The sequence below is a fragment of the Oryx dammah genome, unplaced genomic scaffold (genome assembly GCF_014754425.2).
Source record: "Oryx dammah isolate SB20612 unplaced genomic scaffold, SCBI_Odam_1.1 HiC_scaffold_25, whole genome shotgun sequence".
In the NCBI taxonomy this organism is placed as follows: Eukaryota; Metazoa; Chordata; class Mammalia; order Artiodactyla; family Bovidae; genus Oryx; species Oryx dammah.
In genome coordinates this window covers 39,991,502-40,017,008 of record NW_024070209.1, presented here as the reverse complement: position 1 = coordinate 40,017,008, position 25,507 = coordinate 39,991,502, and the positions used below count along the sequence as shown (strand labels likewise).

At 37.5% G+C, this 25,507-nt stretch overlaps 1 protein-coding gene across 3 annotated transcripts in view; it reads right to left on the bottom strand.

The window, feature by feature from the left end:
• The window catches only part of VRK2 (VRK serine/threonine kinase 2), a 106,861-nt gene extending 82,525 nt beyond the window's left edge, over positions 1-24,336 (bottom strand). Inside the window, exons 1-2 of one of the 3 annotated variants that reach the window (XM_040224885.1) lie at positions 24,149-24,336; positions 21,979-22,119 (exon numbers count right to left, since the gene is read on the bottom strand). In XM_040224885.1, coding sequence (XP_040080819.1) covers positions 21,979-22,114 — 136 coding nt within the window. In that variant the 5' untranslated portion in view covers positions 22,115-22,119; positions 24,149-24,336. Of the gene's footprint in view, positions 1-21,978; positions 22,141-24,148 lie in introns of all 3 variants that reach the window. The other 2 variants (XM_040224883.1, XM_040224884.1) reach the window with 2 other exon arrangements.
• Between the last annotated feature and the right edge of the window lie 1,171 nt (positions 24,337-25,507).

Here is a 25,507-nt window from a genome sequence, read left to right as displayed (position 1 = left end):
AATATGCAAATCAATTAACATGATAAACTATGTTAACAAAATGAAGGATAGAAACCTTAAGATCATTTTAATAGATGCAGAAAAAGCACTTGACAAATTCAAAATCCTTTTACGATAAAAAATTCTCAAAAACTGAGTAATGAAAGAACATACCCAAACCTAACAGGCTAATTATGAGAAACCCACATCAAATATCGTACCCAAGTAAAAAGCTGAAACCTTTTCCCTTAAGATCAGGAACAAGACAAGGATCTCCACTCTTGCAACTTTTATTCAACATAGTACTTAAAGTCCTAGCCAGAGAAGTCAGGCAATAAAAAGAAATAAAAGACATCCAAATTGGGAAGAAAGAAAGTAAAAGTATCCATTTGTAGATGACACCTATGGAGAAAATCCTTATGACTCCAGCATACAAACAATAGTGTCAAAAAGAATCCATTACTTATGAATAAATTTAACCAAGGATATGAAAACTATGTACACAGAGGACTTTAAAACATTGATGAAAGAAAACACAATGAATGGAACAATATGTGCTCATGGATCAAAAGAATTAATAGTGTTAACATATGCAAACTAGTCAAACAATATACAGATTCAATGTAATCTCTACAAAAATTCTAGTGGTATTTTTCATAGAAATTGTTTTAAAATCCACATGGAACCACAAAACATCCTGAATAGCCAAAGTATACACAGCAAGGAAAACAAAGATGGAAGCATCAAATCCCCTGATTTCAAACCAGATTACAAAGCTGTAATAATCAAAACAGGATGGTACTGGTATAAAAGCAGACATGAATCAATGGTACAGAACAGACAGCCCAAAAATAAACCTATAAATTCATGGTCAATTAATTGACAATGAAGTCAGGAATACACAATGAGGAAAGGACAGGCTCTTCAGTAAATGGTGGTAGAACACTAGACAGCCACATGCAAAACAATTAAACTGGACCCCTATGTTATCCTGTATACAAAAATCAACTCAGAATGGATTTAAAGACTTGTGAGTAAGACCTAAAATCATAAAAGATCTAGAAGAAAACATAGAGGGTAGGTTCCTTCATATTTGTCTTGGTAATGACTCTTTTGGATCTAACACCAAAAACAAAGGCAATAAAAGCAAAAATATTTACACAGGTGGGACTAACTAAAAAACTAAAAACTTCTGCATAGCAAAGGAAACCATCAACAAAATGAGAAGGCAACCTATGGACTAATAAAATATTTGCAAATCACATATCCAAAATCAAGACATACAAAAATGATACAACTCAATAGCAAAAAAAGATAAATAACCCAATTTTTAAATGGATAAAGGCTATTTTTAATAGATTTTTTTCCAAAAAAAACCACATTCAAATGGCAATAGGTGCATGAAATAGTGCTCACTATAACTGATTACCAGGGAAATGCAAATTAAACCATGAAATATTACCTCACACCTGTTAACATGGCTATTATCAAAAAGACAAGTAGTAATAAATGCTGATAAGGATGCAGAGAAAACGAAACCCTTTGAAGGGATATAAACTTGTATAACCACTATGGAAAACAGTGTGGAGGTTCTTCAGAAAATTAAAAATAGAACTATCATGTGATCTAGGAATTCCATTTCCGGATATATTCAAAGGAAACAAAAGCTGGTTTGAAACAGTTATATAATGTATGATTTCAACCATATGCCATTATGAAACAGAGGGCAGAGGGATAAATAAGTAGAACACAGGAGAAACTTCAGGCAGAGAAACTACTCTGCATGATACTATAATGGTCGATACATGACATCATGCATTTGTCAAAACCCATAAAACTGTACTATATAAGTGAACACTAACGTAAATGATGGACTATAGTTAATAAACTGTAACAAAACCATCACACTAATTCAAGACATCAATGCCAAAATTACACAGAACTGGGGACTATCTGATAAAGACTTCAAAGAAACTATAATAAAAATGTTCCAGAAAGTAACAGCAAACACTTTTGGAATAAATGGAAAAGTCAGATTAGGGTAGCAAAGACACAGAATATACAAAGAAAAAATTAAATAACACTTTTAGAACTGAAAAATACAATGACCAAAACAAAAATTTATCAACTCATGATTGGGTTCAATATGATCCTGGAGATGACATGTGAGTCACTGAACTTGATGATGGATCAATAAAGATATACCAACCTGAAAAACAACAAAGTAGAACATGAAAAAATTGAACAGAATCTCAGGCAATAACAGAACATTTAACAAATCTTCATGATACTGCAGTTCCTGAAGAAAAAAAGTAAAGAGTGTGGTGCAGAAAAATATTTGATAAATAATGGCTGAAATGTCCCAAATTTTATAGATACATAAACCTATAGTTCAGTGAATTCTCCACTGGAATAAACCCAAATAGTTCGATGCCCAGACACATACACACAAACTGCTGAAAACTAAAAGAAAAACCTTGAAAGGAGCTAGAGTAAAACAGTTAGTTACAGGGTAAAATGACTCATATTACTGTGAATTTCTCATCAGAAACCCTGAAGACCAGAGGGAGGAGTCACAAACTATATGAAGTGCTGAAAATAAGTCAATCCAATATCCAGCAAAAATATCTTTCTGAAATTAAATAAAGACATTCTCAAGTGAGGAGTACTAAGAGTAGCCATAGCCAGCAGATCTGCTATATAAGAATTGCCAAACAAAGATATTCAAAAAAGAAAAGAAAATCATACAAGGAAATGTGGACTACCAGGAATAAAAGAGAAAAAATAGTAAATATTGGGAAAATGCAATGGATTATTCCTTTCTTCAGTTAAAATGTATTTCATAGTTGAAGCAAAAATCATAATATGGTCTGGAGGAATTTAAATTAGTCTAGATGTAATATATAAGACAACTACATCAAAATGTGTGTGGTTCTGCCAAAGAAGGACTTAGAAACAAATTTAGCACTGAATACTTTTACTACAAAAGAAAGATTCAAATAAGTAAGTTTCCATCTGACGGAACCAAGGAAAGAACAAACCAAACCCAAAACAAATGGAAGAAAGGAGATAAAAACAGAAATCAGTGAAACTGAAAACCAAAAAATACAGTAAAGCCACAAAACCAAGAGCTGTGTCTTTGAAATGACCAATAAAAAGATATCAAGACTAACAAAAGAGAAAACAAAGAGAGAAAAGTAATCTTATACTAGGAATGAAAACGGAATGTCACTATAGAAACTCGTATTAAAAGTATAATAAACAAGTATTATGAACAACTCTATAGACAGAAATTTGACAACTTAGATGAAATGAAACAACTGCTTAAAAATCACAAACTACTGAAAGTTACCTGAAATGAAACAAATAACCGAACAAGTCCCAGACGAAATCAAGCTCTAAAACAAACAAACATTGTTCAGGAAAAAAGGTATCTCTAACCCCAGATGGCTTCACTGTGAAATTCTACAAAACACATGGAAAAGAAGTAACATCAATTCTGTTATCCTCTTTTCCAAAAAGCAAAAATGGAGGGAATAATTCTCAACTCATTTTATGAAGCCAGCATTAACCATAAAACCAAAACCAGAAAGAGATAGTAGAGGGGGAAAAAACCATAAAGAAAGAAAGAAAAAGAAAACTACTCAGACCAATAGCCTCCTCTCATGTTGATGCAAAATAAAAAATAAATAAGAAATTAATGTCACCTATCATATTAAGAATGTAAAAAACCCCAAATGATCACATCAATTGATGCAGAAAAAGTGTTTGACAAAATCTGATATCCATTCAAGATAAAAACTCTCAGACAGTAAAGGACAGCTTCCTCAACTTGAAAAAGAATATCTAGAAACAACATATAGGTAGTATTATTATAAATGATGAGAGGCTGAATGTTTTCTCCCTTAAACTGGGAACAGTCAAGGATGTCCACTCACCATTCCTACTCAATAAAGTGCTAGAAGTGCTAGCTAGTGCAAAACATCAGGAAACAAAAAGTACACAGACTGGAAAGGAAGAAACAAAGTGGCCCCTACTCCTAGATGATATGATTAACTATATAGAAGATTCCAAAGAACTGAAAAAAAAACATCCTAGAACTAATAAGTTTACCAAGATGAGGTCAAAAAGAAAAATCAATCGTATTTTTATACACTAATAATGCACAATTGGAAAACAAAATTACAAAAGCAGTATCATTTTCAATAGCATTAAACATTTCAAAAGAAAGAAAAACATGTATACCTAACATTACATGTACAGGATTGATATGCTAGAAGCCAAAACAGTGATGAAAGAAATCAAAGACCTAAAGAAATGGAGAAAGATACTGTATTTGTGAATTGAAGACTCAACATATCTGCAATGTCAACTCTCCAAAATTTTGTCTCTGACAAAAGAGAGGCAAAAATATTATTGAAAACAAATATACAATATACAACTCTGGCAGAAAATGTAAAAAAGGAAAACAATAGACTTCAAGGGGGAAGTGAACGTCAAATAAACACAATTTGAATACATAGAAACTGTGGAGACAGAATGCAGGTTATAAGAGAATAACAAAGCTAGCAAGATGATAGTGGTACATATTTTCACCATTGTGTCTGAGACTATAGCATATAAAAATTCTGATTTTTTAAAATTTACTAAATCACCACACACAAAATGAGTTCTCATACAATTGTTGAAAAAAAATTTATTCTGGATAATGCTGTTAAATCCCTTCCAAATATAAATTCTTGTTATTGCATATGCAAATTTCAGTTCAGTTCAGTCACTCAGTTGTATTTGACTCTGCGACCCCATGAACTGCAGCATGCCAGGCCTCCCTGTCCATCACCAACTCCCAGAGTTCACTCAAACTCACGTCCATCGAGTCAGTGATGCCATCCAGCCATCTCATCCTCTGTCGTCCCCTTCTCCTCCCGCCCTCAATCTTTCCCAGCATCAGGGTCTTTACAAATGAGTCAGTTCTTTGCATCAGGTGCCCAAAATATTGGGGTTTCAGCTGCAGCATCAGTCCTACCAATGAACACCCAGGACTGATCTCCTTTAGGATGGACAGGTTAGATCTCCTTGCGGTCCAAGGGACTCTCAAGAGTCTTCTCCAACACCACAGTTCAAAAGCATCAATTCTTCGGCACTCAGCTTTCTTTATAGTCCAACTCTAACATCCACACATGACCATTGGAAAAACCATAACCTTGACTAGACAGACCTTTGTTGACAAAGTAATGTCTCTGCTTTTCAATATGCTATCTAGGTTGGTCATAATTTTCCTTCCAAGGAGTAAGCATCTTTTAATTTCATGGCTGCTATCACCATCTACAGTGATTTTCAAGCCCAGAAAAATAAAGTCAGCCACTGTTTCCCCATCTATTTGCCATGAAGTGATGGGACTGGATGCCATGATCTTAGTTTTCTGAATGTTGAGCGTTAAGCCAACTTTTTCACTCTCTTTCACTTTCATCAAGAAGCTCTCTAGTTCCTTCGCTTTCTGCCATAAGGGTGGTGTCACCTGCATATCTGAGATTATTGATATTTCTCTTAGCCATCTTGATTCCAGCTTGTGCTTCTTCCAGCCCAGCATTTCTCATAATGTACTCTGCATATAAGTTAAATAAGCAGGATGACAATATACAGCCTTGATGTACTCCTTTTCCTATATGGAACCAGTCTGTTGTTCCATGTCCAGTTCTAACTGTTGCTTCCTGACCTGCATACAGGTTTCTTAAGAGGCAGGTCAGGTGGTCTGGTATTCCCATCTCTTTCAGAATTTTCCACAGTTTATGTTCCACATAGTCAAAGGCTTTGGCATAGTCAATAAAGCAGAAATAGATGTTTTTTCTGGAACTCTCTTGCTTTTTTGATGATTCAGCAGATGTTGGCAATTTGATCTCTGGTTCCTCTGCCTTTCCTAAAACCAGCTTGAACATCTGGAAGTTCACGGTTCACTTACTGCTGAAGCCTGGCTTGGAGAATTTTGAGCATTACTTTACTAGCGTGTGAGATGAGTGCAAGTGTGCAGTAGTTGAGCATTCTTTGGCATTGCCTTTCTTTAGGAGCTTTACTATTCAACTTTGAAAGTGAAGTCGCTCAGTCATGTCCGACTCTTTGTGACCCCATGGACACCAGACTCCCCCGTCCATGGGATTTTCTAGGCAAGAGTACTGGAGTGGGTTGCCATTTCCTTCTCCATGGAATCTTCCCAACCCAGGGATCAAACCCAGGTCTCCCGCATTGTAGACAGACACTTTACCGTCAGAGCTTACTAATTATTATAGCATAATCAGTTATCTTCAAACTCTTTTAGTAATGAAATATTTCTTTTCAGCCTGATAAAAAGATTAGAACAAAGCAGAATTCTCAGGTTGAAACATGGGTGGAGGGACCAGAGCCCCTACTCCTTTTACCTGTATATTTGGGTTCCATAAAGACCAGTATGAAGACCTAACAGGTGACTGATTAGTCATTTCCTGACTTTGTTTATGATACCTTTAGTTATATTTGTAATATGTTCTTCTTGAATATCTGCTAGATTTTCTTTTTTTTTCTCTTTTCTCTAAGGAAAAAAGACAACACTAGCAATCTGGCCATATCAAATTCTATCGTTTTATTTTCACTTGGTTTTATTAACCTTTTGCCATTATACAATGTCCTTGTCTAGTTCTCATAATGGTATTTTACTGTAGAACATAAGATAATTTTTTAAAATGCTCATCTTACTCTTTGCTTACACATGCATGAAAAAACTTGATTCTTTAATATCTTAATATTTTATTGTTTTCAGGTATTTCTCTTTTGGCAAGTAGTTATGGGGTTTTGGTCAATGACATCCTTTAATAGATTTCAGATAGTTTTTTGTCCAGTGTGGTAACTGGCAATTGTGCTGCAGTCCATGGAGTCACAAAGAGTTGGACACAACTGAGCAACTGAACTGAACTGTACTGAACTGATTATAATATAATTATGATATGAGGACAAGATGGTTGGACAGCATCACCAACTCAATGGACTTGAGTTTAAGCAACCTCTGGAAGATGGGAAAGGACAGGGAAGCCTGGCATGCTGCAGTCCCTGGAGTCTGCAAAGAGTCAGACACGACTGAACAACAAATAACAAGTTATAATACAACACTCTGCAAATTTATATTATTGTTATTCTTTTTTGCTCCCCTTCACTAATTATTTACTGGTTGTGGTATATATTACACATTTTATTTTATCTTATAATAGACTATCTTTCAATCCATTTATTTCTCACTCCACACTGATATACTCTAATTCAGATGTTTTCATTAGTATTAACTAAATACATTTTGAACTTGCCTGACGAGTTGATATATAACAACTTTTCTGTTTAATTCTTAATCCTGTAAGTCCTAACCACAGTTCTTGACTCTATTTTAGAAATGCAAAATGTATTATAAAATTATGTCCATAACTCCAGTTTTCATTCAACTTTTTACTTTGTATCATCAATCTTTTCTCAATATTATAATTCATTTATCTCTTGGAAGTCTTATTCACTTACATACTTTCAAGTCTACTTTATCTTTGTGATAATCTGTTATAAAATCATTTCAGATTTCCGAAATCCTCAATTGTTTCCTTCTCTCTTAAGAGGAATTCGGTTTGGCCAAATAGTATACTGGAATGATAGCCATATTTCTCTTAGCTCTCTTTAGCCATATTTCTCTTACCTCTGGGTCAGTCTATGAATTAAGGGCTGAAGTAGTTATTGAACTCTATTCCTGAAATTATATATTTTACGTTTAAAAAGCTACTATCTAAGAGTTTTGGCCCCACTCTCACTTTTTGAAACACTTACTAATATTCATGATGAAATTAGGTTTCAAATAAGGGAAATCTTCCTTATATCATTCCACATGGCCTCTACTTTGCAAGTCTTTACATTTTCATATAATATTCTTATTCTCTAAAAACATACTAAATAAACAGATAATAGAACCATTATGTTTTTCTTCTTGATGATCCCTTTACATCATTTTTCTGTGGCTTAGATTTATTTTGCTTGCTTATTGATAGCAGAACTAACTCTCTGTTCAGCTGGGTCAATTCTTTCCTTAAAGCCTTTATCCACGTTTTAGTATCTCTCACCATCTTTCAGGATCTCACAGATTCTCAGGGTCAGAAGGAACTTAAAGGTCCTTCCCCAACCAAAAATCTCTTATTTTTAACATAGATTCCATTATGCATTCAATTTACATTAAACTAGTTAATTTCAGAACGTCTGTACTTGCTCAAATGTTTTCTACTAGAATGAAAATTCTGGTCTCATGGAAGTCTTACAGCTTTTCTTCTTCCCCCTTTTTATCACACAACAACTATCTGTTAGATATGCAACTTTGTTTTGCTTTCATTTTTTTTTTCTTGAACCTTTTATTTTTTTTCAGTTTTATTTATTTATTTTACTTTACAATATTGTAAAGTAAAAAGCAAAATAATATTGTGGTGGTTTTTGCCATACATTGACATGAATCTGCCATGGGTGTACATGTGTTCCCCATCCTGGATCCCACCCCCACCCCCTCCCTATCCCATCCCTCTGGGTCATCCCAGCGCACCAGGCACGAGCACCCTGTATCATGCATCGAACCTGGACTGGCGATTCATTTCACATGTGATAATTTACATGTTTCAATGCCACTCTCCCATATCATCCCACCCTCACCCTCTCTCACAGAGTCCAAAGGACTGTTCTATACATCTGTGTCTTTTTTGCTGTCTCGCATACAGGGTTATCATTACCATCTTCCTAAATTCCATATATATGCGTTAGTATACTGTATTAGTTTTTTCTTTCTGGCTTACTTCATTCTGTATAATAGGCTCCAGTTTCATACACCTCATTAGAACTGATTCAAATGTATTCTTTTTAATGGCTGAGTAATATTCCATTGTTTATTGTAGCACAGCTTGCTTATTCATTCATCTGCTGATGGACATCTAGGTTGCTTCCATGTCCTGGCTATTCTATGGCTTTCTTTTCATTTGTCTTGAAGTGTACTGTGTGGGGATTGTTCAGTGGGTTTTACTACTTTTCCTTCTACCATCCTCCTAACACTTTGTAAGACAGAAGGTTTATATAACTAATATTCCATCCTCAACTGTAATATAGTACTCACATTTGATACTGGAAATCTATGTCAGAAGTGTAACATATAACCTTTTAATAGAAACATGATGAAGTGTAATGAAGAGTATTTTTCTTCACATCCTCCAGAAATTGAAATTAATAACTATCACCAAAAGTGCTCAATAACATGCACTCTAATGTAATATTATACTTCGTTCATTCTTTTCCTTGCTATGTATATACTGGCAAGAAAAAAGTATCAAAGCATGAAACTAGCATTACAATATCTAATAAATATCACTTCTCCATTAAAAACAAAGATTTGCCTATATATGAAATGTTATAGTTTTGTCATAAAGTCATCTATGGGTACATGGTAAATATTATTGTATAATAACATGTTGACTGAATAATTTTTTTAAACTATACTTATAAATATTTTGGTATATGAACAAATTCTATAAAGAAACATATTCTTTATCAACATTTCACTTATCCAAGTATTTGTTTTTTTTTAATTTTCTTAAAAGACTTAGTTTTCTAAATAGTATATCTTTAAATTATTTTACCCAATGGAAAAAAGACATGCCAAAAACAATTCAATATTTGTAAAAATATCTATTTTCACATGATGCTTATTAAAGTCTGTCATAGGGATTTAAAGAGGCTTCTTTTGATCTCTTGTTGCTTATTACCCTCAAAACAAATGCATAATATCCCCATAAACTTGACATACTTATTTTTTTTAAAGCAGAAAAATCTAATCTTTCCCATCAGTTTGCATGCACTACTGACTGATTATTCTCACTTTTTTTTTTCATAAAAATATTGTTTGTTCTAGGTACATTTTTAGTATATGTATTTTTTTCCAGTTCTTAACATTAGATTTACTATAAATATCAGATGTACTTTCACAGATTTTGTGAAAATATTAAAAACATATCACGAATGCTCTACACCTCAAGTTGTCAATCTGAATGAAAATGACACTATTATCAGCATCAGTGCTAACATATTTCTTAAATTAGCTGCCAATACTATCAATTAAATATTTCAGTTATTTTAGAAATGAGCATGTCACAGGCATGTCATTTGTCACTATTTTCTCTGGCTAGTAATAAATTCAGAGTGTTCTTTGACAAAAGACACCAACCAGGAGAGCAGAGAGACCCAAGTTCAAATGGAGATGGAAGACAATTAGACAAATTACTTAACATTCCTAGGCCTCAAAACTGCCTTGTCAAGCTGCTGGGAGAATTAAATGAAATAATCCATATGAAGCATTTAACACAGAGCTTGGCACACACTGAGTAAAAGATTCTATTAGTACTGGATGAGGATGAAGATTTCCTAAAAAAGGTTTCAGAAACTATGCCTGGCAGCATGCCCCTGACACATATGACTCATCTGCTAGTCTTTACCAGGGATTCTTGCTTTCATTCCTTTTCACTGCTCTGTGTCTTGTGTTCACGGCCTCCACAGTGAGGCTTTGGTTAACATCACCTCTGTGAATTTCATTAGGTGGCCTTCAGAATAGCTACAATGGATGCTAAGCCTTCCATGAGCCTCTTTCACACATGTTGTAGCTTCCGATTACTCTTGCTTGATATAAATTTGCAGGAAGCTGCCTTTACTCCACACTAAGCATAGGAGAGAAAAATGGCCAGTGTCTCTAGGGAATAATTAACAAAAGACAGTTTGTTTCATCTTCATGATAAAATACAGCACTCCTATTAAAAGGCAAATTCATCATTCCCAAAAGTTAAATAGAACGGCACTTTAAAAGTAATTCCAGCTGATTAAATTTAGGGTTCTGAAAAAAAAAATTAATTCATGAATATACTCTGAATCTTTCATTTGATTTTAAAATGTATAAATGTTCATTTAACTTTGAGCCCTTGCCTCTCAGTGTTCTATTCTGAGCTAGTCAAACAAGTGGTAGCAGGCATGCTGGGCTCAATAATACTGCCTCTCATATTTAAATACTCTTTTTCACTTGGATTGCAAATTAAAGACAGTCTCCTGAACACTGACACATTTTCAATGATTGATTTTGCAAAACGTGTTGATTTTTCCTACACTGTTTTGCCTCTGTGTGTGTCAACTTTGGCCTTCTTTTCTTGCTCCTTTGCAGCACTGCTGTCTCTTTGAAGCCATTGTCTGTCTGATATTAAAAATGTACATTAAACCTCAAGACTAATTACACAGAAAATTCCTGATCTCAAATATAAAACACCCATGCCCAGAAACTATAACAAAAGCTTCTGACTATGTACAAAACTCTTAATCAAATCTTTCATTCTCTTGGATTAACAGAAATACCAACAATTTATTTTCCATTAAAGTTGTGTTTATATTCTTTGAAAAGTAGATTTTTAAAATATATTTACATGCCTATAAGTCAATCCATTTAACATTAAACCCCATCTATTTTCTCCACAAAAGTTTATTCTTGCTTTAAGTCTACTTCAATTAAATGCTACTCTGTAGAACTGTTTCATTCTAAACTGTTTAATCTTAATATAATGTCCATTTTTTTTAACTCTCTCTGCACTGTGCATTAGCAAAGTAGATTCCCTCAATAAACCTATAATCTATGGATTAAGTATATAGCTTCTTATATTTAAAAAACATACTTGGAAAGAGAATGAACAGAAACTTATATCCCCTCAAGCTCCCCAAGATAAATAAAATAATGCCTCTAACTCTAAAAAGGCAGACCCTTACACACATGCCACATGTTATAGTACCAATAGCACAAAATTTCATCTCAGATAAGATGACTGTTGGGAAAATTATTTTTCCCCAACAGACTAGTTTTAATTTAACCAATCATTTTTTAAGCTGTTATATATTGGGCCTTGTCGAAGCACTCTGAGAGAAGGCCTACAAGGAGTTTATATTCTAGTATTGGTGGAGGGTAAACAGTATACAAATGGTAATCATAGGAAACAAGATAAGCACTGCAAAAGAACATACAGGAAGGAACAAAGAGCAAGCAAGAAAAGTTGTGGCTACTCCCCTGCTTGCCTCATTAGCATGTTAGAATTTTCATAAGGCCTACCAGCCACCATTTGTTTCCACCAGTGATCCTAGCAACAGACTCCCCTAGCTCTCAGTCTCCTGAATCTATGGACTCTGCTCAATTCGGCTGCTGTTCGCCTTTTTGTAAGACCAACTCGCCTCTGTCCCTAGTTGTTCATCTCATGCAGTTACCAACTGCAGTAAATGCATCACATGCCACCACATGACTATTTTAGGAAACCCTGCAGTGTACCAACTGGCTAGGGCAACCCTGGGCATGAAATTTTAGTTCCCTGAAAGCGATGTTTCCGAATGGAAAGATGAGAGGAGGAGGAGAAAGGAAGTAGCCATACTCCTCTTAAATGGCCACGATACCTAAGCAGAGCAAGTTGGAGTAAGGTCTGCACATGAGCCAAAGCTTAGAATTTCATTGCTTTTGTTGGCTCATGTCACTTCTTTAATTAATGTCACTTTCTCTGGTTTAATATCAGAGCAAGTGACAAGAGTGCTTCTGGATGAATTGTGTTTTCTGAGGACTGTATGGCATACTCTCCCGCAGTCTGACGGAGGGACGTGCCAGCTTTACTTGGCAGTTACAATGCACCAGCTTTAGTTTTAGTAGTTTAATTTGTGGCAGTTATATGTTTTGAATACGTTGAAGTATTCACAATGGTCTCATGGAATCTGCTCCATAGATAAAGTTTACACAGTGGAAAAGAAAAAGCAATGGCTATAAGGCGATTACAAAAAGCTTCTCTTGGCCACAGCTGGTCTTATAGGCATTCTTGTAAATTTAAGAGCATTTAGAGAATACGATTAAAGTGATCACAAGGAATGATGCCCTTTTTTTTTTAATTTTTGCCCAGTTCTGTAGCTGGTGTGAGACGATCATAAGGAATATGATATTTAGAACTCAATTTTATGCAAAATCCATTATTCAAGAAGTGAAGTTTATATACATGATAGACATGCAATGAAATAAATGTTAGAATAGGAAGCTTTGTTACTTATGCATTAAGTCGGTTCTAACGTTTTGGTAAACTAACTTTTTATTGATATAAAATTCAAAAAAATTTCTGCATTTAGAGAAAGGACTAAACTTTTCCCTTTATTAAAGATCTTTCTGTTTCAGACTGAAGTAATCGGAAGGTTTTTAATTTGGAGTTTTTCCTTCATCTCCTTTATACACTTTTGTGAAGCCTCATCAGCTCATGGTGAGAGCTGCCACCAAGGAGTTCTTCCAAACTTTACCTGCCCTTTCTAAATTTAGGGTTCTTTACTGCAGCAGGTTGAAGATCTGGCTTTGACTGCACCTGGCTCTGCTGGAGAACAGAAATATTCATCTCCACTGAATGCATGCTGCTTAAGTGCTGGAGGCACTTGCAGGAGAGTAACTCTCATTGGAAACTTCATTACAATACTTTTCTCTTCCCTACATGAAGTAGTAATTCTCATTCACCAAAGATAGAATTTTGCTTGACACTGCCACAGGAGCTCCTGTTTGACTTTCAAAATTAATCAACCTCTAAGCTGGAGTAGAAATGGCATGTCCTTTAACCTTAAGCATAAAAAGCTCTCAACAGACTGCATTTTTATATCCCTGGATGGGAGTTTGGGCCCCTGATACTTAAACTTGATGCACATACTGGGTTTCTGGCATGCTTTTGCCCATACCCATCTGCTTGGCTGGCACTGTGCCCATTCAGAAGGTGTGATGCCAGTTTCAATAGGGCATAGGTGCCAATCAAAGATGGGCTTGGAGGGGCAGCATGCAGAACGCAGCAAAAGTCAGCTCTTCTGCCAGAAGATCCTCCTGTTATCATATAATGCCAATGAAGGGCCACATGCCTCATTGCCTAGGATCACACTGCATCTGTAGATGTTTCTGGCCTTCAATGGATATGTTTCTACGGAATCTTTTCCCTCAAGTATTACTTGATTGGAGATGTTAAAGGAAAGTCTTCCTGACTAAATGAAGTCAGGACGACTTTCTTTTTTCCTTTTAAAAGAAACAATGGAAACCTTCAAAAATTTTCTTGAAATAATTGCCTTGAAATGCCCTTTCATGTAGAAAATTGCATAATGTACTCAGTTCATGTAATGGAGTTACAAGGGACAAACATTCTGAAGATGCATGAATTGCAAAACCAAGTATGTAAGCAGTATAAGATCCATGAACATTTTTGAATCATTAAGTGAGGAGGGTGAACAAATTTTCATCATCCAAATAGCTAACTTCTAGTGAATACTCCTATTTAGAGCTTTAGAGTTTCTTAATTTTCTTCTCATTTATTTTATAAACATAGATATTCCTGTTTCTTAAAAGAAGACTACTTCCTACTCTTCTTCCATGCCTAAAGAAAAAAGCCTAAAACACTTGAGAAGCTAAACTTCATTCATATTTCATAAGGAAGCCAGAAGCTCCTGAAAGTTGAGTTTTGTTTGTTTTTATTGTGTGACAATAGAGGTGAACTCATTTCATGAAGAAGAAACTTCCCTATAGCAATAGGCTTCAAATTTAAAAACCTTGACCACTGAAACCATTGTAAGATAGTAACAGGTGCAGTGGAAGAGACATAATGCATAAATTATTGAAGAACAGAGCAGTTTGTAAATCCTCCCTTAAGGCAAAAGAATTTGACAGTAGAATGCTGTAAATGAAAACCCATAATATAAAATATGTTAAAAAGATCGGACACTTACAAAAATGAAAAAGACAAGCAAAGACTAAGTAAACCTTAGGAGAATGCTTCCTTTTTATACAAAGAATCCAAACCTTTGCAGGTATTTAGATTTCTTAGCTGGAGAAGGCAATGGCACCCCACTCCAGTACTCTTGCCTCGAAAATCCCATGAATGGAGGAGCCTGGTGGGCTGCAGTCCATGGGATCACACAGTCGGACACGACTGAAGCGACTTAGTAGCAGTAGCAGCAGCAGATTTCTTAGCTGGTAAGTAAATGAACACTGTGCTTTTAAAACGCAAAATTAACAGCCAATGGTCAGCACATACAAAATTAAAATACAACTTCTAGGAAATTTAAATTCTTATGAAAGGTACAACACATTTATTAAATTCACAAAATCCCAAGCAATCTCTTCATCTGTTGAGATTATACCAACTGCTGTTGCTTCTGGTAAGTCGCTTCAGTCGTGTCCGACCCTGTGCGACCTCATAGGCAGCAGCCTACCAGGCTCCCCCATCCCTGGGATTCTCCAGGCAAGAATACTGGAGTGGGTTGCCATTTCCTTCTCCAGTGCATGAAAGTGAAAAGTGAAAATGAAGTCGCTCAGTCGTGTCCGACACTTCAAGACTCCATGGGCTGCAGCCTACCAGGCTCCTCTGTCCATGGGATTTTCCAGGCAAGAATACTGGAGTGGGGTGCCATTGCCTTCTCCCCTGACCACAATTGTTACTAGGAAATTTTGTGGACGATAAACTGGAGGTGAGAAGAAGGAAATAAATGTGAAATAAGGATAACTTGTACTAGAAACTGTCATATATAAGATAAATTAGTTCCCAGCTAAAGGTTTAAGAATGGTATAGTTGGTATAATCTGGAGAAGGCGATGGCACCCCACTCCAGGACTCTTGCCTGGAAAATCCCATGGACAGAGGAGCCTGGTGGGCTGCAGTCCATGGAGTCTTGAAGAGTCGGACACAACTGAGCGACTTCACTTTCACTCTTCACTTTCATGCACTGGAGAAGGCAATGGCACCCCACTCCAGGACTCTTGCCTGGAGAATCCCAGGGATGGGGGAGCCTGGTGGGCTGCCGTCTGTGGGGGCGCACAGAGTCGGACACGACTGACGCGACTTAGCGGCAGCAGCATTGTGGTGGGACCACAATGTTGCAGTGTGTTAGGTCAGATTAACTGCTTATCTCAAAGTCTCCCTAAAAACACTGCCAAAATAACATTGAACACAATATATTAGGAAGTAATGCATGTTTCAGTAACTTTACTTTGTTGCTAGCATTATCATTAGGCTCTTCAGAACATTACTCTGCATACCTTAAAAATCAATCCATTCTAGCTGACTAGAAAGTTGTTATTGTTTAGCCACTAAGTCGGTGTCTGACTCTTTGTGACCCTGTGGACTGTAGCCCACTAGGCTCCTCTGTCCATGGGGTTTCCTAGGCAAGAATACTGGAGTGGGCTGCCATTTCCCTCTCCAGGGGATCTTCCAGACCCAGGGATCAAACCAGCATCTCCCACACTGGAAGGCAGATTCTTTACCATTGAGCCACCTAACAAGAAAATAAATAAAATAAAATAAATAAAAACCACACATAATTTTTTTCTATTTAGATAGAAGCCTATTTTTCATCGATAAGTAAGTTAAACTTTGACAATATCTACAACTCTCAGTTACTCTATTTTCTCTCTGCCCCACCCCACAAAGATTTCTTCTGTTTTTAAAGAACAAAATTGAGCTAATCTGAGAGGAGTACCCAAGAAATGTATGGCAGTCACTTGATCTAAACATTTATCCATGAATAAATGATTGATCTTAATGCTTCAAAAATTAACTGTAGTTATAATAACATTATTTATAAAATATAATGCTCTTGATGTACTGTCAATAGAGCATATACAGATTTTATAGTTAATTTGTCTCAAGTTTTTATGACTAAGAGTGTTATGTTTAAGATTACAGGCTGGAGTTAAGGGTGACATCTATAATTATGGGGGAAAAAAGCAAACTGGCTTGTGTGGGTTGAGTGGTCTGACTTCACTCTCAATCTCTGAGGCAAATAACTGGTAAACATATAGCCTGAGCTTAATACTCCAAAGATGCTAAATGGTTATGGCTCTGCTCAAATTCTAAAAAATAAAACTTCCTCAGATAAGTCATTCTATCATTTGTTACTTCCTCCTCCAGGGGATCCTCCCAACCCAGGGGTCAAACCCACCTCTCCTGCGTTGGCAGGCAGATTCTTTACCACTGAGCCACCTGGGAAAGCCGTATAAGAAAAGGAATTTGGCTAAAGTTTATTAGCTATAGTTCTGTTTTTCTAGGTTTTTGACTAATTCTGAAACATAATACCTTTCATATCTGAAACATAAGATACAGCTTATGTGAGAACTTTTCACTATGTCATCATGAGTACTACTGTAAATTGAAATGGGAAAAACATACACTTTGGCAAGTAAAATGTCATAGACTTCCACTGACATTCTCTGTTTCTCAGTTTTACCACATTTAGTAGCTAAGCCCACCACAGTCCACGGGAGGACAAGTGGAAAAACCCTCCCGTACATGTCTTAGTCACCGTGCTATTCCGAGCACCAGACACCAAATTTAGAGTTCAGCTATCACTGAGAATGGGACGTTTTAAATAAATAAATCAATTCCAGTGAACTGCTTATGAAGTTCCAAGTTCTTTAAAAATATTACCTTAATCATTGCAAGTATTATTACCTCAATCCTAGAGGACAGAAACAAAGATTCCTGAATAGATGAAAGTCACTCAGTTCGCAAAAGGCTCAGGTCAAAATCTTAAGCTGTGATTTATGAAATTCCTCAGTTTGCTTGGTTCTGTGTTATACCTAGCACTAAAGTAAAATTCAAACTCTTAGTTCTATCTCCTGAAGTTTTAGAATTTTGTTTTCACTTATTTGATCCTGAGGTTACTGCAAGCTTTCCCATTCCCTGAAACAGTTTCCTTTCTTCCTTTTCCCCTCCTCTCTTTTCAAATGCAAAGAAAGAACTTTGTTTTATGTTCAGACTTTCTTTTCCCTCTTATTACTACTTCTGTTACTGCTACAGGAACATTATTTCTCCAAGTTTAGAGTAAATACAAAACATCTCTGCCCCTTCCCCTTTACTTCTTGCTGACTACTGAAAGGCTTTCGTTATTGATCTCAAAACTACAGGACAGTTGCACATGCACATATGAGTCAGGGCGGTTAGTCTCTTCTCAGCGTTAGGTGACAAATGTTGCGAAGCGTCTGCTGAAAGTGTTATCTGGAAAATATAATGCTTAACAACGTAGCTGGACACAAAGGTATTAGGGAAACCTGAACTGGCCGGCTACTTCATCTATACAGGAAATGTAGAGAACCATGCTAAAATGCAAAACATGATATAATTTCATATGGATTATCTCAGCTTGAAAATAATACGTAAAAACTAATTTTAACAAAGTTATTGCTGACAGCATCTCACCGAAGAGCTGAGATTATAATTTATGAGTGCCACTTTTGATAGAACAGTAACAACATTTGCAACACACAACTTTTCCTCAAAATAGCTAACATTTCTTTAAAATCTTACCCCAGTCACATGCATTTGCTCATATATCCAGGATCCAGGTTCTAAAATTCAGATAGTAGTGGGTACTTCAAAACTATGAAATCTTGAAAATTATTGCAAACTAAATATTATTAAGAAAAATTAAGTAAAAAATATGTGCAGTATTTAGATTGAAAGAAGCAAGGTTTTTTCTATATTTGAACAGGGGCAAATAAATCACGTGACTAATCCTAAATTCCTAATTCCACATGCCTAAATTCCTTTTTCACAACAGGAACCACACAAGTAACATGTATACACATATATGTACGCATACACACACATTAAACATGCTCTTAAATTTAAATACATATTAACACATATAATATTTACATTTAAAAAGAGAAAAGAAATAAGACTAGCACAATCAATACTTTTCTGTAGTTCTTTGAAATTATTCAAAATAATTCAAATATTAGAATAACTGATAAGCTGTGCAATCCAAGGCTATAGTTCAGCCACATCAGAAATAACTTATTCAACTCCATTTCTCTGACCTTGAGTCAAGACAGTATACCAGAGATCTTAACACTCCTCTATATAAGAGAATTCATCAATTCAGAGTTTCAACCAACAATTAATTCTTCAAAGAATATATTCTGTAGACTCCAAGTCCTCTCAGGGTTTTTATCTGCAACATTCAACATGGTAGCCACTACCTATAGGTAGTTATTGAGTCCCTAAAATGGGACTAGACATACTGGTCTAGTCTCATTTAACTGAAGAAGTGAAATATTTCCCTTTCTTAATATTAATAATGTGTTAGAATTATACTTTAGATATATCACATTAAATAATATATATTATTTAAATAAATTTCAGCTGCTTTTTTTAAAATCTGGTTCCTAGACAATTTTATATTCCATATGTGGCTTGCATTATAATTCTGTTAAACAGTGCTGCTTGTGTCACTAAATCTAGTACTTAACATTTTTCAAGCAAGTTCAAACCCTTTAAATAGGGAAGCTGTTCTTTATCTAACCCACACTATACTTTTGTGTTGGTCTTATCTTCCCAACAAGATTAGACACTCAGGTGATTAATAAGAAGTTATTTATTCACTGTATTTCACCCATTTATTCAATACTAAAAACTCAACTTCATTAGAAGAGGAGCTTAATCCTTCAAGATCCATGAAACACATTTGCATGAGAAGGGTGGCAGAATCAGTTCAGTTCAGTCACTCAGTCACGTCCAACTCTTTCTGACCCCGTGAACTGCAGCACACAGACCTCCCTGTTCCATCACCAACTCCCAGAGTTCACTCAGACTCACATCCATCGAGTCAGTGATGTCATCCGGCCATCCCATCCTCTGTCATCCCCTTTTCCTCCTGCCCCCAATCCCTCCCAGCATCAGAGTCTTTTCCAATGAGTCAACTCTTTGCATGAGGTGGCCAAAGTATTAGAGTTTCAGCTTCAACATAGTCCTTCCAAAGAACACCTAGGACTGATCTCCTTTAGAATGGACTGGTTGGATCTCCTTGCAGTCCAAGGGACTCTCAACAGTCTTCAACACCACAGTTCCAAAAGGTCACCCTAAAATATTCCTGTTTGGCAAAAAGATTATTTTGAACTGAAGGCACTTGAAAACTAGCAAATGAAAGGAAAGGCTTTCTCTGAACACCCTTTATTTGGCTAAAGACAGAACCCTGACCCCCGCCCCCTAAAACACAAAACCAAAAAACACAACTCAACTGTTTTAAATTACATCTAGGAGAGCTTCATTAACCAGGAAAGACTGACTCATCACAGAAGAGATTAGAAATTGACATCACTCCCAAACTTTGTTACAGATTAACACAGCCCCCATCTACTCTTCTACAGGCCTAGTAATGTCTCTTAAAAATCATGTACTGTCCCTTATTAAGATGGCATGTAAGCTCTCAAATCTTACCATGCTTTAGGATATTTATTCAACTATTTTTCCCCCTGTAATATTACTGTGCATATCTGAGGTTATTGATATTTCTCCCAGCAATCTTGATTCCAGCTTATGTTTCTTCCAGTCCAGCGTTTCTAATGATGTACTCTGCACAGAAGTTAAATAAGCAGGGTGACAATATACAGCCTTGACATCCTCCTGTTCCTATTTGAAACCAGTCTGTTGTTCCATGTCCAGTTCTAACTCTTGCTTCCTGACCTGCATACAGATTTCTCAAGAGGCAGGTCAGGTGGTCTGGTATTCCTATCTCTTTCAGAATTTTCCACAGTTTATTGTGATCCACACAGTCAAAGGCTTTGGCATAGTCAATAAAGCAGAAATAGATGTTTTTCTGGAACTATCTTTCTTTTTCCATGATCCATTCTGAAGGAGATCAGCCCTGGGATTTCTTTGGAAGGAATGGTGCTAAAGCTGAAACTCCAGTACTTTGGCCACCTCATGCGAAGAGTTGACTCATTGGAAAAGACTCTGATGCTGGGAGGGATTGGGGGCAGGAGGAGAAGGGGATGACAGAGGATGAGATGGCTGGATGGCATCACTGACTCGATGGACGTGAGTCTGAGTGAACTCCAGGAGTTGGTGATGGACAGGGAGGCCTGGCGTGCTGAGATTCACAAAGAGTCGGGTCGCAAAGAGTCGGACACGACTGAGCAACTGAACTGAACTGAATATTACTGTGCACATAACATCAAAAAATTAATATACCTGTATACCTTTTCTCCTGTTAATCTTCCTTCTATCAGTTTATTTCATAAGCCCAGCTATTAAACTTAGGAGAGCAAAGGGAATGTCTTTCCTCCCCTGTACTCTAAAATATTTAATAAGGAATCCAAGATTCTTCCAATGAAGGCTTTTTTATCAACTTCTTAAATGCCTCCAGACATAGATGTAATAAGTCAATATATTTAGAATTTCTCCTTGAGAGGATTTTTTTTTAATCACTAATATTCATCTTATTAATTAAATCTCATCTTGTAATGGATATCCCTTGATCCTTAAAACTATGGATAAAAGGTAGCCCTGAACAATCCTTTTAAAGTCAATGTGATTTAAAATTTTTTTAATGTAGTGTAAAAACACATTCAACTTAAGTTCCTTATTTGTACCAAAAAACACAGCAACTATACTTAAGTGTCTGTTAATTATCCTAAAGATAGCACATAACTAGTACCAATCTAGATGTACAAGAGAGAAGTTAATTCATTCCACGCAATAGATGGCCTTGGAGTACTAAGGCCCAGTTCTCTAGTGAGACCTAGCGAAGAAATGACCAAAACCTTATACTACTTCAACATTAATGATTAAGATTCACATGGGAAATGTTCATAATCATAGAGTTGTGTTCTCTTGAATCAAAAACCGATGTTTCCAAGAAAACACACTCTCAAAACAGAACATTAACCATTTGTCTTGCAGACTGTGTAACTGTGCTCTGAAAACTTTCTAAGAGTCATTTAGAAAAGACATGGACAAGAAGGGACTAGGGTCAGTAACATCTTGAACCTAGCATAGACATTCTACTAAACACTAACTATTTTCATGTAACTTACATTTATGAAGTCTATTTTATTTCAATTTTCAAAATATTAAGAAGTCACAGTCACATACATCAGAGTATCTGGTGACTTAAACTTTACCTAAATATATCAAACCAAATCCTCCAGAGCCAATCAGCTTGCCCAGCACCCATTGTTTTCCTTCCATGTCATCCAGGATTGTGCCTTCCGGAAGTGGAATAGGAAGCTTGTATTTCTCTTTTCTTCTTGGTGGCATCACTTCTGTTGACAGAAGGAGTGAGGCTGTGATTAAAAATAAAAACAACAAAGAAAACTGCACTTAAATATGTTTCTCAAAATGTCTTCTATGCACCTTCCCAGAAATTAGGATTCTGAAGTCAACTGGGATTGGGAAAGCCCACATATTATATTCAAACTGGAGATTCACCAACATTACAATATTGAAATTGAAGAGACACGGATACTAAAAAAAAATCAAAGCGTGTTGAACCTCACTTAACATTTCCAAAATTCAGTTAGGGGGTCAAAATACCTATTAATCATTCAGAATATACCTTAAATGAGTTAATTTCCAACTACAAAGAGAAAATAAATTTCATATATATGAAAATACTTTCACTGAGAATGCTAAATGTCAAAGACGAAAAACTCTTCAGTCACTAGAAAAAAAAATACAGCTCTTGGCTGAGATAACATGGACAATGGCAACATATGTCATTATCAAACCCAGCAACTGACACAAATCAATAAATATTGGTTAAATAAGCCCAGGATTTTCATGGATACGTAACTAAGCAGAGCACTAGGCCACTGTGCAGTTAGTTTTAAGGCTACCACACTACTGTTTCAGCTTATTTCCGCTTCTCTCTACCCTGTCCCTTCCCCATTATCACCGAAGTGAAAACTGCCCTGCTTTAGAAATGTATGCAGCACTACCAAAAACAGTGTAGAAACGCCACAGAATAGCCACGCAACTTTAACCAATTAACTATAATTGTACATAGGTTAGTGAATCTTACTAGAGATTTTTGAGTAGGACTAGAAAATTTCTTAGGGAAAACAAAACACACACAGAGCATGTAAGCCTGAAACCAAGTGTGAAGGTAACCACAATCCTCTAAGTAGTTTCAAAGAATTTTCTTTAAACCTGGTGAGTGCCTTCGAAATGAAAGTAGTCTTCACTGTATAATCTATCCATCTTCTGAACGAGGTTTCTGTTCCTTCCGGTAGGCTTTCCCTGCTTCACTTATATTAACCCATTGCCCTATCTTACTCAGCAGCAACACCCGGGTAGAGCAATATTAACTTGTCCTCCTATCTCGAACACAAAGGAAGCTGGGAATTCATATGAACAGTGCCCAAAAGAAGAAAAAGTTCTGACCCGTACTTTATACTGGGGGCTTCTCTGGGGGCTCAGACAATAAAGAATCTGCCTCCAATGCAGGAGACCTGGGTTGGATCCCAGGGTCAGGCAGATCCCCTGGAGAAGGGAATGGAAACCCACTCCAATATTCTTGCCCCATGGACAGGGTAGCCTCGTGGGCTACAGACCATGGGGTTGCAAAGAGTCACACAATTGACTGACATTTTCACTTTATATATACTGACCAGTATCTTGACTTTAAATACTGGTATCCAACACTTATTTGCTGATTTAAAACCTTAAGTCTTCAGATAACAACTTTTCAGCATTAACAACATTCTCCATCAGTATGAAGAAGATAAAAACCGTTTGGGGCAAGTCCGTGACACCAGAACTTGAGGCCTGAAAGGTGTCTATACAGTGAACACCCGCGGCATGGATCCAGGGTTCAAAGCACAGGAGGAAGCGCCAACCTCCTCTCAAGGCAAGTTCCAGACAAGCTAGTCCCTGCTGTTTCAGGGCCCTCCCTGCTAGGATGAAAAGTGCTTAACACGAGTTTCCGGAGACAAACCGGTACCCAGAGGCCTGAACCCGAGCCGGGACTGGGCTTGGGGCGGCCTCAGAGACGGACCGTGACGGCGGGGCCAGGGGCGGCCCGCCGCCCGCCTGACCCCTCGGCCGTCCAAGACACCCCCTTTACCTTCCCACCCACCCAACTCCCCTCTTCTTGCCACGCCCACGGCCGGCCCGAACCAGCGGAAGTCCGCCGGCGTCCGGACTCTTCACTTCCTACCTCGAGCCCCTCTAGGCCGGGGGAAAGAGAAACCCAGCCCCTTTCCCGCCTAACTCCCCGCCCCGCGTTTTGCGCAAACGAGTCGGGAAGAGGAGCCAGGATTTCGCGCTGAGTTTTAAAAAGTCAGAACCCACCGCAGAAGCAGGGAACCCGCCCGGGCCCGGCGTCTCACTCTGACGGCGGTTCCTTCCCGGCCTGGGGGCGCCGCGCGGGCGGGGCAAGCGGGACGCGGAAGCGCGGGGTCTCGCCGCGACTCCCAGGACCCGGGGCCGAGGGAAGGCTTGCCAGGCGCTCGGCGTGCGCGGCGCCTCCCTTGGGCCTCGCGAGGCCGGGCGGGGCGGCGGGCCTCCAATCCCGCGGGGAGGCGGGCCCGGAGCCGGCGCGGCCCTCGGTAGGGGCCAAGCTAACTTTCTGCGCCTGGACCCGCATCACTCACCCAGGGCGGAGACGCCGGCCCGGGGGCAACCATAATTACTTTAAAACTATAAAAACATTTTTTCTTTTTCTTTTTTTTTTTTGTTTTTGGTCTGTGAAGTGGAAATAAGCCTATTTAGGTTAATAAAATTTGTTAAATTAAAAAAATGATTATGGCATTTCTTAAAATGATAAGGAAGACTTTATTCAAAACTCTTGCAATAGAATGTAACCATTCTACCTCCCCGCCCCCAGGCCGGCACAGAGCTTTGTAACACTGAGCTTGGATACGTGTGTGTATTGCTGAGTCCTTTCGGTGTTCACCTGAAACTACCGCAACTTTGTTAATTGGCTATACCTCCATACAAAATAAAAAGTTTCAAAGTTTGAAAAAAGAACTCTTGAAATAGGTGAAAGAGCTATGCTCAATTCCAATTATGGACAGAAAACAAAAGTGGGAATTTATGGCCAAGGAACAGGTTGGGGTCAGTGGATAGAAAATTACTAAGAAGAATATCAGGGCAAAGAGTTGTTCAGTCGCCCAGTTCAGTCCCACTCTTCGCGACCCCATGAACTGCAGCATGCCAGGCCTCATTGTCCCTCACCATCTCCTGGAGTTTGCCCAAGTTCATGTTCATTGCATTGATGATACCCTCCATCCATCTCCTCTGTCGCCCTCTTCTCCTTCTGCCCTCAATCTTTCTTAGCATCAGGGACTTTCCAATAAGTCTGTTCGAATCAGATGACCAAAATACTGGAACTTCAGCTTCAGTGTCAGTCCTTCCAGTGAATATTCAGGGTTAATCTCCCTTAAGACTGACTAGTTTGATCTCCTTGCCGTCCAAGGGATTTTCAGGAGTCTTCTACAGTATCACAGTTGAAAGGCAACAGTTCTTTGGAAATCTATCCTCTTTATGGTCTCCAGCTCTCACAACCATACGTGACCACTGGGAGGACCACAGCCTTGACTATATGGACCTTTGTCTGCAGAGTAATGTCTCTGCTTTACAACACACTGTCTATGTTTGTCATCGCTTTCCTGCCAAGAAGCAATCATCTGATTTCATGGCTGCAATCAC